The 13,760-nt window shown below is 40.8% G+C and overlaps 1 protein-coding gene across 1 annotated transcript in view; it reads right to left on the reverse strand.

The window, feature by feature from the left end:
- SEC22A (SEC22 homolog A, vesicle trafficking protein) overlaps nt 1-13,760 on the reverse strand; it is a 67,170-nt gene that overhangs the window by 7,856 nt on the left and 45,554 nt on the right. The window contains exon 6 of the mRNA XM_037051468.1: nt 903-968. Coding sequence (XP_036907363.1) covers nt 903-968 — 66 coding nt within the window. The remainder of the gene's footprint in view (nt 1-902; nt 969-13,760) is intronic.

Here is a 13,760-nt window from a genome sequence, read left to right on the forward strand (position 1 = left end):
TGGCATCACTGGGACTAAAATTTTTAATACATTTTAATATAAAAGTCAAATATTTATATCCAAAATACTTCACTAGAGACTTCTACTGAATTTTAGGTGGCCTTATATTTGCAGTCTTGAATCTTTCTAATGTTCTTTGTATGCAAACCAGAGAAATGTATTACGTGTAAAAGTTTGATCAGAAGACCTTGTTTGCTCTCACATGTTTTAGCGAAGACTTTTGGAGTTTGGGTAACTGGCACGGTTATCCCACTCCGCCCTACAAACCCATGCCTCCTCTCTTCTTGGAAATATGAGTACCCATCTCCTACCAGCGGGTACAAAACCACCTCCCTCCTTACATCTCATGTCTATTCTGTCAAGTCTCAGCAGTCTTCCTTCTCGGTGTCCTTCCCTCACACACATCCCCAACTGCCATCACCTCTCATTACCTTCTACCTGAAGTCATGGAATCATCTCCCAACTCACTCCCTTGCTTCCAATCGCCCTGCTCTGACAATCCATCCTATCATCACTGCTAAAACCCGGCCTTTGCTGTCCCCTGTTTAAAGACTTTCCTAAAAGTACAAAATCCTCAGCCTGGAGTCTAAGCAGAGTCAGAGTCTGGATGCTGAATGATCAACCAGTCACCACAAAATTTAGCAGTAATCTTCACTGCTATAGGCAAATGGCATGGACCACTGAAGCCCAGCACTGGATGGGGTTAACGTTAAGTTCACTGGGATCTATGTCCACTCAAAATGGAGGGAGGTCACAAAGCTACAGAGGTTCAAATTAAAAGGAAGGCAAACAAATCTTACACATCATTTTTACTTATTTAAAGTATACAAGCAATTATTAGAACTGATACTGGAAACATACAATAATGGGAAAGTGTTTCTTAAAACTAGGAGAGAACTTACCTGGTAAAGGCAGGCTGCTGTTCCAAGGAAAAATGCAATGATGTAATTAAAATCCTCACCATCACTCTGCAAAAACAAAATAAAAAATTACTTTTCTTCTGGTGGAAGCCCATTTTCAAAAACAATCCATTGGGATAGGATATGAAGATGTTTATGCAAAAATGGTCAAAATTTTCACAAAGTGGTATGTAAAACTTCTCACGAGTCCTAAGAGGGAACCACAAAACATCGTAAGGTCCAAGGAGCATGAGGCAGAGGGAAACCACCAGTGTTCCTCTGTGTTCTGGCTGCAGGCCAGTTTCATCTTACCTACGAGAAGATGACAATCAATAGGAAAAAGTTTCCGTGTATAAGTCTCTCCTCTCTCCTGAAGAAACCAGATAAAAATGTACAACACCCCAGTGCCCTATGAAGTTAGTCTTGCTCACTGAGGTCATTACTGAACCCAAATAAATACTGACACACTTTACTATTTAGGAAGCACATCACTGAACTGTCTGATACAGTAATTTGACAGGATTAAAAAAAAAAAGAATCATGTAAAGCTCCTGCCCACTAGAGTGTGCTAAATCCCAATGAGAAAAATCAGTCATGCTTGCTGTGCCGGAAAAACAGCCACCCAGAGGAAAAACAGGGATGTATCCTGCACTGAACATTCCTTCTAAAAGAAAACTAACAGAAACATGTAACAGCCCATGTTTTTTTATTCCTTTCTGATTCCTTTTAAATGTCTACAGTTACTACTTTTTTCATTGTTTTCACAAAGTAGAATGCAAAACCAAGGCAGGAACATAAATCTGCCCCTTAATTCTGAAAAAAAAACCCAAAAACTTTAATACAATGAACATTTCCACAAGACGTGAGGGTCTCCTTCATGACCATGTCTTCATGAAGTAATACAAGGAGAAAATTCCTTTTCCATTTGCTGCTGGGCACCAGAACTGACTGTAAGGCAGAGAGCGTGTGTCTTATCCTAGAGAGATGATCTTAAAACAGGAGCCATTGGTCCGTCTGGGATGTTTAGGGACTGTTCAACCCCAGAGGCGGGGGAGGCCACCACGAAACCTCCACTTCAGTAATTCTAAGCTTTAAATACAGGGTGGGGCAAAGGTAGGTTTATAGTTGTGAGTACACGAAAGTTTACTCTTGTGTTATTTATTAATTATTGTATTATTTTCCCTGTGAGCAACTGTAAACCTACTTTTGCCCCACCCTGCAAGTTCTGCCTGATTATTTTTCTTAATCCTTTACTTTTTCAATGAACTTTTAGCAGATTATAAAAATTTATCTTCATTGTAGAGAATTTTGAAAACAGATTGTTACAAAGAAGAAATTCATATAGTCCATAATACCTCAACTCTGGGAGAATTACTGCTAACCATTTTACGTATTTCTTTCTGATATTTTCTATAAAAATATGCCCATTAAAAAAATCAGAATAATACTTTTATATACTGCTTTTTAGTCACATTATATCATAAACATATAAACACTCTCAAGATATTCCTCAACCACATGATATGCAATGTTTATATAACCTTTCATTATGGGGATATACTACTATAATTATTGTCCTACAGTTGGTTATTATTTTCCCCCTAAATTGACAATATCACTTTATAACTCTTACTTGCCTTTGGAATACATAAGACCATGTTTCTGGAGTCAGTCAAGTTTGGGTTCAAATCTTTACTTAGTAGCTATATGATCTCTAGACTATTTAACTTAAATTTCCTTTTTTGAAATATAAAGGTTGTAGAGATTAGAACAGAAATTGGCACACAGAAAGTACTTAAAAAACATTCACTGCCCTGGCTGGTGTGGCTCAGTGGACTGACTGAGTGCCTGCCTGTGAGCCAAAAGGTTGCTGGTTTGATTCCCAGCCAGGACACATGCCTGGGTTGCCGGCCAGGTCCCCAGTTGGGGGCGTGTGAGAGGCAATGGACTGATGTATTTCTTGCACACTGATGTTTCTCTCCCTTCCTTCTCCTCTAAAAATAAATAAATAAAATCTTTCAAAAAATCACTAAGTTGCCCTGGCTGGTATAGTTCAGTGGATTGAGCACGGGCCTTAGAACCACACGTTCAAGGTTCAATTCCCAGTCAGGGCACATGCCTGGGTTGCAGGCCAGTTCCCAGCAGGGGACTCATGAGAGGCAACCATACATTGATATTTCTCTCCTTCTCTCCTTCCCTTCCCCTCTAAAGATAAATAAATTTAAAAAATCCTTTAAAAAATCACTAAGTTCACTTCTCCCTAAGGTTACTATTGACATCATTCACTGGATAAATTAGCTTACCATCTGCATTGTTTTTAAGTCTCTAGTGTACTGGCCTTATCTTCCCAATTAGACCTTAACCCTTCTTCAAGGCAGAAAATAAATCTTTACTATTTGCATGAAATTGTGTAGATACTAGGAATTCAACAAATGCTTGCTAGATTGAGTTGACCTTTGAAAATTCTTTATTTCTACCTGGTAAAGAGAAGATTGTCTATAGATCGTCAATAAATATTCATTAAGCCCTAACGGGCTAATACTGTGTTACTAGACCTAGGCTAGAAAACAAGTCCTTACCAACTTAAAAAACTCTCTAATCAAGATGGGAGATACAGAAACCAACAATTCCCACCCAAAGTGATATTTGATAACATAGATATGTGTACAGGGTCCTAAGGGAGCCTAGTGTAGACCCATCTGATTCTGCCTGGAGAAAGAAGGGGTCAGGAAAGGTTGGCAGAGGGAGTAAGGCTTAACGCAGGTCCTGAAGGATGAACTGGTGGACCAGGCAGACAAGGAAGAGCATTGCAGGCACAGGGAACAGCACATGCAGTCTCAGAGAGGGAAGAGTCGGGGTGACTCCCAGGTTCTTGTTTAGGCAACATTTGAATGATACCATTTACTAAGTTGGGAATATAGAGAGAAAAGTATTAGATTTGAGAGTAGAAAAAACTGAGTTCATTTTGAACATGCTATTTTGGAGTTGCTAGTGGAACATCCAAATAATTATATTTAGAAAATACTTAAATCTGCTTCAAGAAAGAATTTGCCCTACAGATCTACTTTAGTAATCATCTAATTAACTAGTAGTAAATTAAAGAATAGCCTATTGTAACTGAATACAAGCCTTAATTCTTGACTGGTTTCTAGACTGGGGAGAGAAGAAAACACTATAATGGATATTTGGGGTCAATTGTGGAGGTCTGACTAGAGATTTTATATTAGATAATACCTACTGCATTATCTTAAATTTCCTGAATGTAACAAAGGTATTGTGATTATGTAGAGAATGTCCTAGACCTTAAAACGGACGTATTGAATGGCTGCCGAATAAACTGCCACGCTACCTACAATTTTACTTTCAAGCAATTCACAGAAAGAAAGAGAGAAAGAAAGAGAGAAAGAAAGAAAGAAAGGTTGGTATCCAGGTGAATGTTACTTGTATTGTTTTTTAAACCTCTCATAACTTTGAATTTTTCCAAATAAAATGTGTGGTGGGGGAGAAAGGAATACAAATTACAAAATGCTATGCAGCCACTTAAAAAAAGTAACAGATCTCTATATACCGATATAAAATGATCTCTTATGTATTATTAGGTGGAAAAAGATTCAAATTAGTATGAAGAGTATACTGCCACTTACGTAAAAAATAATTTTAAATTAATAATTATATAAATATATAAATACATACATAGTGGCATATGAACATATCTCTCTAGGTAACATCACCCATTGACCGAGGAGAAGTGGGAAGAGAATTATGTAATGTGAAGAAAAGTGACAGGCCTTCATCACCTCTGGTCAAGATGGCAGCGCAGGCAGACATAGCTTGCCCCGTTGTACAACACGTCAAAATTAAAACTAAAATATAGAACAACCATCACTCGGAACCCTCAGAAATCAGGCTGAATGGAAGTCTGACAACTACAGCATTAAAGAGACCACGCCCATCCAGATTGGGAGGAAGGGCAGAGACCTGGAGCAGGCGGGTCTCACGCCCTAGTGTGGCAGATAAAAATTCAGAAAGGGGGGTGAGGAGTCCCAGCCCCATACCAGGCCCCCCAGCCCAGGGCTCCAGTGCCAGGAAGATAAGTCCCCACAACTTCTGGCTGCGAAAAACCAGTAGGGATTGAATCCTGAAAGAAACTTCTCAAGCCCCTACCAGTTTCTCTTAAAAAACCCACACAGGGACTCGCCCACTCAGACTTACTCTTTCTGAGCTCTAGCACCAGGAAAGCAGCTTGAAAGGGAGGAATTGAGGTGTTTAGCATCAAGGAGAGCAGAGGCCATCAACTCTTTCCTAAACCCTCTCCCCACAGGGCCAGCAAACTGGTGTCAAATCTGAAACTCCATCAATCTGGCTAACTCTGTTAAGCGCACCTTGGGTTTCCCTAGAGACTCCACCCCACCCAACCTGCTTTTCCACATGAATGACTGGTCTCAACTCAAGCTCCCACTTCCCAACTTCCTAAATTCTATCAAACAAGGAACACCTGTCCTCAATGAGTCCCAGGCATGGCACTACCAGCAGCCAGCCTAGACACACAGCTTGGCCTCACCTGGGAATCTCCAAGACCAGCACAAGGAGCAAACCTGCTAAGATTGCTTTGTAGCTCAGGCAGCGTGGACCTGGGCAGAACACATGATGGGGCTGACCTTGGCCTGCACCACCCAGGAAACCCCAGAGCCTGTGCACCCACTGGACAGCTACAGGTCACTTGGACCACCACCACCCTACCCTGCCCCTGCACAGTTGATCCTCCACAGAGGGGGGAGGTTGGTGGCAAGTGGACACAGCCAATCCCTGCAGCTGACTGGCCTGGGCAAATCCCTCCCATTGATCTGCCAACAGCAACCAAGGTTCAACTATAAGAGGAGGGTATACTAAGCCCACATGAAAGGTGCACCTCAAGTACCCAGCTTGGGTGATAAGAAAGGCTGTGCCACTGGACCCTACAGGGCACCTACTACATTAGGCCAAATCACAAGACATACACAATTGAAGCAACTCCACCTAATACATAGAAACAGGGAGGCTGCCAAAATGAGGAGACAAAGAAACATGGCCCAAATGAAAGAACAGCTCAAAACTCCAGAAAAAGAGCTAAACAAAATGGAGATAAGCAGTCTATCAGATGCAGAATTCAAAATACTGGTTGTAAGGATGCTCAAGGAACTTAGTGAAGACCTCAACAGCATAAAAAAAGGTCCAGTCGAAATGAAGGTACACTAATTGAAAGAAAGAACAATATACAGGGAAACAACAGTAGAGTGGATGAAGCCAAGAATCAAATCAATGATTTTGAACATAAGGAAGCAAAAACAACCAGTCAGAATAATGAAAAGAAGAAAGAATCCAAAAAATGAGGACCGTGTAAATAGACTCTGGGACATCAAGAAGAGTTCCAGCATTCGCATCATAGAGGTGCCAGAAGGAGGACAGAAAGAACAAGAAATTGGAAATCTATTTGAAAAAATAATGAAAAAAATTTCTCTAATTTGGTGAAGGAAATAGACATGCAAGTCCAGGAAGCACTGAGTCCCAAACAAGGTGGATGCAAAGAGGGCCACTCTAAGGCACATCATTTTAAAAATGCCAAAGGTTAAAGATAGAGAATCTTAAAAGCAGCAAGAGGAAAGCAGTGAGGTACCTACAAAGGAGTTCCCATTAGACCATCAGCTGATTCCCCAAAAGAAACTTTGCAGGTTAGAAGGGATTGGCAAGAAATATTCAAAGTCATGAAAAGGAGGGACCTTACAATCAAGGTTGCTCTACTCAGCAAAGCCATCATTTAGAATGGAAAGGCAGATAAAGAGCTTCCCAGACAAGAAAAAACTAAAGGAGTTCATCATCACCAAACCTTTCTTACATGAAATGTTAAAAGGATTTATTTAAGAAAAAGAAGATCAAAACGAAGGATAATAAAAAGGCAAAAATGACCAATTTATCAACAATTGACTCTAAAAAACAAACTAAGCAAACAAGAGGAACAGACACAGAATCATGGATATAGAGAGCATTTTGATGGTTGCCAGATGGGAAGTGGTGTGGGGGACTGGGTGAACAGGTGAGGGGATTAAGAAGTACAAATAGGTGATTACAGAATAGCCATGGGGATGTAAGGTACAGTATAGGAAATAGAGTAGCCAAAGAACTTACACACATGACCCATGGACATGAACAACAGTGGGGAGACGGCCTGAGGGAGTGGGGGGTGCTGGGTGGAGGCAGGGCAAAGGCAAGAAAGTCTAGATAACTGTAATAGTATAATCAATAAAATATAATTTTAAAAATACAGGCTTTGAAATTTGTGTGTACACTTTGCTGTGTGTGTGCATGTGTGAATGTGTGTATATGTAAATGTATTAACTTTTTAAAAAATGCCATTATGAAACTATCCAAGGATAAGGTATAGAGTTTAAAAGAATACAAAGCCAAGAACAGAACATTGCAGAAGCCACTATTTAAAGGCAGGTGGAAGAAGAAAGTTACCAAATAAACTGAGGGCTTAGAAAAGAAGGGAAAAACCAGAATAGGAAACAAGTGTTTCATGGAAATGAAGGGATGAAAGGTCATCAAGAAAAATAATGTAACACAGCAAATGATTAATAGTGATTTATTTAATTAACTTCTAAGTTTTCTAAAATAAATATTGTTTTTGAAATTAAACAAGTAATTTTCTAAAGGAAGAACTGAACAGTTCTTAAGAAGAACAGTAGGTAAGACGAGGCAGAGAGGGCTCACAGGACGAAGCCTCAACAATGGCTGCAGGAAACGCCAGTCAGTAGGATGCTGGTGGGGTCAGCGGTGGGTGTCCGAAAGAACTGCGAGGGTAGACAAGAGGTCACAGAAGACTAAGAGAAGAGAGGTAAGGGAGTGGGGACCACAAACAATCTACTCTTTCAAAACATGAGAGGTGAACATACATGAAGAGGTTTTGTTTGGTTTCGTAAGATTGGCAGGCTATAACGTGTTTATGAACGGAGAGAAAAGAGCTGGTACAGAGCAAGCAGATGAAACACAGGTGAGGGACTAGCCCAAGGTTGGAAGGAAGGTAGAGCAGAGATTCCGAGAGGGGATAGAAGTAGGGGGTGAGACAGAGGAATGACAGTGGGGGCGGGGGGGCAGTGGTAAGGAGTTCAAATAAAAATGTTTTTTGAATGTCACATTCACCTTTGGGGGATACTAGGGTTCAAAAACACAGCTTTGAAAACTAATAAAGGGAAGATTTTTTTAATTTCATTGTTGTTCAAGCACAGTTTTCTGTCTTCTACTCCCATCCCAGCCCACCCCTCTAAAGGGAAAAAAAGTTAAGGTGAAAATGAAGAGGTAAAGAGAGGCTTCATATAATAGCCACACAATGTTTTAGGATGGTACTATTAAAACATAGGTAATAATGAGAAAATATTCACTTTTTAATCTTAAGTGAAAAACACAAAATTATATAATAATATGATTTGTATATATATTACATATGTTTCTGTGTGTGTATCTATGTGTTTGTATATATAATTTACAGAGAAAATTTGGGGATGATTTTATTCTCTTTTTTATACATTTTCCCTAATTCTTTAACAATGAACTTAGAAACAGGAAAAAAAACTTTTATTTCTTTTGAAAGAAAGTAAGCACTGCATTTTAGTATAGAAATTATACCACTAAATAAATCAAAAAACTTCTTCTGAGCTTTAATAGGTATGTAATTTCTTTAACAACTCTGTGGGAAAAACAGAACTCAAGGAATAAAAGCAAGCCCATTACTTCTGCTTGGTCGTAGACATTAGAAACAATTTTAGAATTAGAGAGTCTAAGGTTTGTTCTGAAGTGGTTGAAACTATGCAGTCTAAAACCTTCATCTTACAGAGCAGAAAAATGAGATCCAAGAAGAAAGGGAACCCATTCAAAATTATAAGGGTTGTCACTGGCAGGTGGGACCCAGGCATCCCGACTCTCAGCCTAGCATTACTACTGCTATTTCAGAGCATTCCATTTTTTTGGTAATGTACCACATCCGAATTACTTCTAGGTTAGCATCAGCCTAATTAATATCATTGTTTCAAGGCTGATCCTTAAGGAATACAGGTAATACAAACCCAATATGATAAAAGCTCTTCGTGCACTTACGATGTGCCAACTCACAAGGAACTTATTAACATCTCTAAACTCAGAACAAAGTTGGCAAATGAGTGAAAATAATCTAATTTACACATTACTGTGAACACCAAATCAAATTTGCCAACTAAAAAGAAAATGTACTCATCAAAACCTCCCCAGTCTGAACTCAGATACCAAAGAAAAAACTTCAGTGCTATGTATTTTAATAAATCCCTTGTTATCACCCTAAGAGGTAGTTATTAATCTAGAAGAAACAAACTTGCGCTGAATTTCCAAACAGCATTAACAATATATAGGAATGTTAATTCATGTGGGTTCTCAAATTTAAATGTGCCTCAGGCACCAAGTTACATACCAGGAGATAAATGTGGCAATCACTTTTAGCACTTGGAAGAGTACTCAGAATTCATGGACTTAAAGAAGTACACTTTAATACTGACATACTGCTCACACTTAAAAAATACACTACATATTTTCAGCCAGATGTAAAAATATGATCCCCACACTAAATCCTTTGCTCTTAAATCAAATTTTAAAGAAATGTGAGGCCACTTAACCTGAGCACTGCCTTTCTGCTTCACCCATCACCACCAAGATCTGTGTAACTCCACTCCAGATAACTTCAAAACAGATAGAGAATGAAGTCCTATGTCCTGGAATCTGCACTCAAGTCTATAGAGCAGACCACTTCAAAAAGTGGTCTGACAAAAGTGGTCTGACATCCCTTTTACTGACTAAAAATTATCTGCCATGACTCCAGAGATTATTCCTAATACAAAATACAATGAAACCGAGGGAAAGTTAAGAGTATGTCTTCAGTTCAATAGCTTTAGTGAGAATAAAAAGGCCCTTTTATCCCATACAAGTAATGAACAATGATAACATACAGACTCTAACGAGGGAAAGTAAGAGATGAGGGACCCTAGGTCCCCAATTTTGTATGTTATTTTCTTTCAGGTTAATTCAGGCTATACAGGATGTACGTGTTGAAATCAATCTAGTCTGCACCCCGATCCTACAATACTTAATACTCTAAGTTCACAGTGCCCTCTGCTTGCTGACATTTTCATGTTCTCCTTTTGTCTGTCTGTTGTCCCTTTCATCTTTTGGACACAGATCCTCAGAAGGCAGATATTTCCAACACTACCTTGTACCCCCTCATTATTCTCATAACAAGACAAGGAGACATATTTCCAAGCACCATTACTTACCAAAACATCTACCTAACAATAGATGTAAAATCCTCAACAACTGGAGTAATGCGAATTTCTACTTTTGGTTCCAGTGAATTTCCAAAAGCAATAATTCCCACAAAGGTGACAGGATCAGAATTTGTTGGAAAATCTTCTAAAACTACACATGGGTGACGAACTGTCTGTGGACGACATTTTCCCCCACCCCGCACTCTGTTGTTTCCTCCTCTCTCTGATCCTCATTGTTTCAGGAACCTCAGCTACTGATGAGTGTATGCGGGATATACTAGGTGAACTGTGGCAAGACAAAGATTTAAAAACAGTGCTCACTACCAGTTAAGATGGCTGCATAGGTAAACACAGCTCACCTCCTTGCACAATCACATTGAATTACAACAAAACTACAGAACAACCATCACTCAGAACCGTCAGAAACCGAGTTGAAAGAAAATCTGACAACTACAGAATTAAAGAAATCACATCCATCCAGACTGGTAGGAAGAATGGAGATGTGGAAAGGGCTAGTCCAACATCCACATGTGGTGGATACAAATTCAGGAGGGATTATCTCAGGAGTGAGGAGTCCCGGCCCCACTCCAGTCCCCCAGCCCAGGATTCCAGTGCCAGGAAGATAAGTCCCCAGAACTGCTGGCTACAAAACCCAGCAGGAATTCAATCAGTGGAAAAAACTGGAGTCCTAGGCAGTTCCCCTTAAAGAACCCCTACATGGTCTCACCTACTCAGACTTACTTGCTCTGAGCTCCAGCACTGGGGTAGCAGTTTGAAGGTCCCAGGGGTATACAGGGAGGAACTGAAGTGTCTGACATCAAGGTGAGAGCTGAGGAGCAGGCCACTGTACCTTTTCTGAACTCTCCCCCCACAGAACCACAGAGCAGCTTCTGAGACTTTATCAACCTGGCTAATACTGTTTGCTCCACCCTGAAGATCCCGCCACTCTGCCCACTCAACCTACCTGCCCACCCAAGCTGTTAACAGTAATTTTTCCATATGAATGGCTGATCTTAGCTCATGCTTCACAACTTTCTAAATCCTACCACACCAAACAAGCAACAGCTGGCTTCAGTGAACCCCCAGTCCTGTACCTCTTTCTAAGTGGCCCCAGACCCAGCAAGCAGTAGCCAGCCTAGACACACAGCTTGGCCTCACCTGGGAATCTCCAAGACCAGCACGAGTAGCAGTCTACTCAGATTGCTTTGTAGCTCAGGCAGCGTGGACCTGGGCAGAACACATGATGGGGCTGACCTTGGCCTGCACCACCCAGGAAACCCCAGAGCCTGTGCACCCACTGGACAGCTACAGGTCACTTGGACCACCACCACCCTACCCTGCCCCTGCACAGTTGATCCTCCACAGAGGGGGGAGGTTGGTGGCAAGTGGACACAGCCAATCCCTGCAGCTGACTGGCCTGGGCAAATCCCTCCCATTGATCTGCCAACAGCAACCAAGGTTCAACTATAAGAGGAGGGTATACTAAGCCCACATGAAAGGTGCACCTCAAGTACCCAGCTTGGGTGATAAGAAAGGCTGTGCCACTGGACCCTACAGGGCACCTACTACATTAGGCCAAATCACAAGACATATGCAACTGAAGCAGCTCTACCTAATACATAGAAACAAACACAGGGAGGCTGCCAAAATGAGGAGACAAAGAAACATGGCCCAAATGAAAGAACAGCTCAAAACTCCAGAAAAAGAGCTAAACAAAATGGAGATAAGCAGTCTATCAGATGCAGAGTTCAAAACACTGGTTGTAAGGATGCTCAAGGAACTTAGTGAAGACCTCAACAGCATAAAAAAGATCCAGTCGAAATGAAGGTACACTAATTGAAAGAAAGAACAATATACAGGGAAACAACAGTAGAGTGGATGAAGCCAAGAATCAAATCAATGATTTTGAACAAAAGGGAGCAAAAACAACCAGTCAGAACAATGAGAAGAAAGAATCCAAAAAATGAGGACAGTGTAAGCAGGCTCTGGGACAATGTCAAGAGTTCTAGCATTCGCATCATAGAGGTGCCAGAAGGAGAACAGAAAGAACAAGGAATTGGAAATCTATTTGAAAAAATAATGAAAAAATTCTCTAATTTGGTGAAGGAAATGCCAAGTCCAGGAAGCAATGAGTCCCAAACAAGGTGGATGCAAAGAGGCCCACTCCAAGACACACCTTTTTTTTTTTTTAAGATTTTATTTATTTTTAGAAAGGAAGGGAGAGAGAAAGAGACGGAGAGAAACATCAATGTGTGGTTGCCTCTCATGTGTCCCCCACTGGAGACCTGGCCTACAACCCAGGCATGTGCCCCGACTGGGAATCAAACTGGTGACCCTTTGCTTCACAGGTCCCTGCTCAATCCACTGAGCTACACCAGCCAGGGCAAGACACATCATTTTAAAAAATGCCAAAGGTTAAAGATAGAGAAAGAATCTTAGAAGCAGCAAGAGAAAAGCAGTGAGGTACCTACAAAGGAGTTCCCATTTTACCATCAGCTGATTTCTCAAGAGAAACTTTGCGGGCTAGAAGGGATTGGCAAGAAATATCCGAAGTCATGAAAAGCAGGGACTTTACAGTCAAGGTTGCACTACTCAGCAAAGCTATCATTTAGAATGGAAGGGCAGATAAAGAGCTTCCCAGACAAGAAAAAACTAAAGGAGTTCATCATCACCAAACCTTACATGAAATGTTAAAAGGACTTATTCAAGAAAAAGACAGTCGGCCCTGGCTGGTGTGGCTCAGTGGATTGAGCACTGGCCTGTGAACGAAAAGGTCACCAGTCTGATTCCCAGTCAGGGCACATGCCTGGGCTGTGGGCCAGGTTTCCCAGTTGGGGCAAGTGAGAGGCAACTGATCAATGTCTCTCTCTCTCACACACACACATTGATGCTTCTTTCCATCCCTTCCGTCCTCTCTAAAAAGTAAATAAAATGTTTTGAAATAAAAAGAAAATCAAAACTACAAACAATGAAATGGCAATAAATATACATTTATCAAGAATTAAATCTAAAAAACAAATTAAGCAAACAAGAACAGAGACAGAATCATGGATACGGAGAGGGTTTTGATGGTTGCCAGGTGGGAGGGGGGGTCGGAGGTATGGGTGAACAGGCGAGAGGATTAAGAAGTACAAATAGGTGGTTACAGAATAGCCACGGGGATGTAAAGTACAGTGTAGGAAATAGAGTAGCCAAAGAACTTACATGTGTGAGGCATAGACATGAACAATGGTGTGGGGATGGCCTGAGACAGTGGGGGGTGCTGGGTGGTTGAGGGCAAAGGGGGAAAAATTGGAACTGTAATAGGATAATCAATAACATGTCATTAAAGGAAAACAATGCTAAGGGAACAACACAACCAGGTGTCTCTAGTTTACAGACAGCTAACCATTCCACACGGACCAATGTACAGTTTCTTGGCTCATGAGAAAGCAGCACTGTTGCAGCAAATTTACTGTAGGACAACAGTGAGAATGAAAGAATACCATATCAAGCATCAAAAAGACACATCTTCAAAGTTAAAGCATCCAAACTGTCCCCA

This window comes from Sturnira hondurensis, unplaced genomic scaffold (assembly GCF_014824575.4).
Source record: "Sturnira hondurensis isolate 20B ecotype Veracruz unplaced genomic scaffold, ASM1482457v3 Scaffold0007222, whole genome shotgun sequence".
NCBI lineage: Eukaryota > Metazoa > Chordata > Mammalia > Chiroptera > Phyllostomidae > Sturnira > Sturnira hondurensis.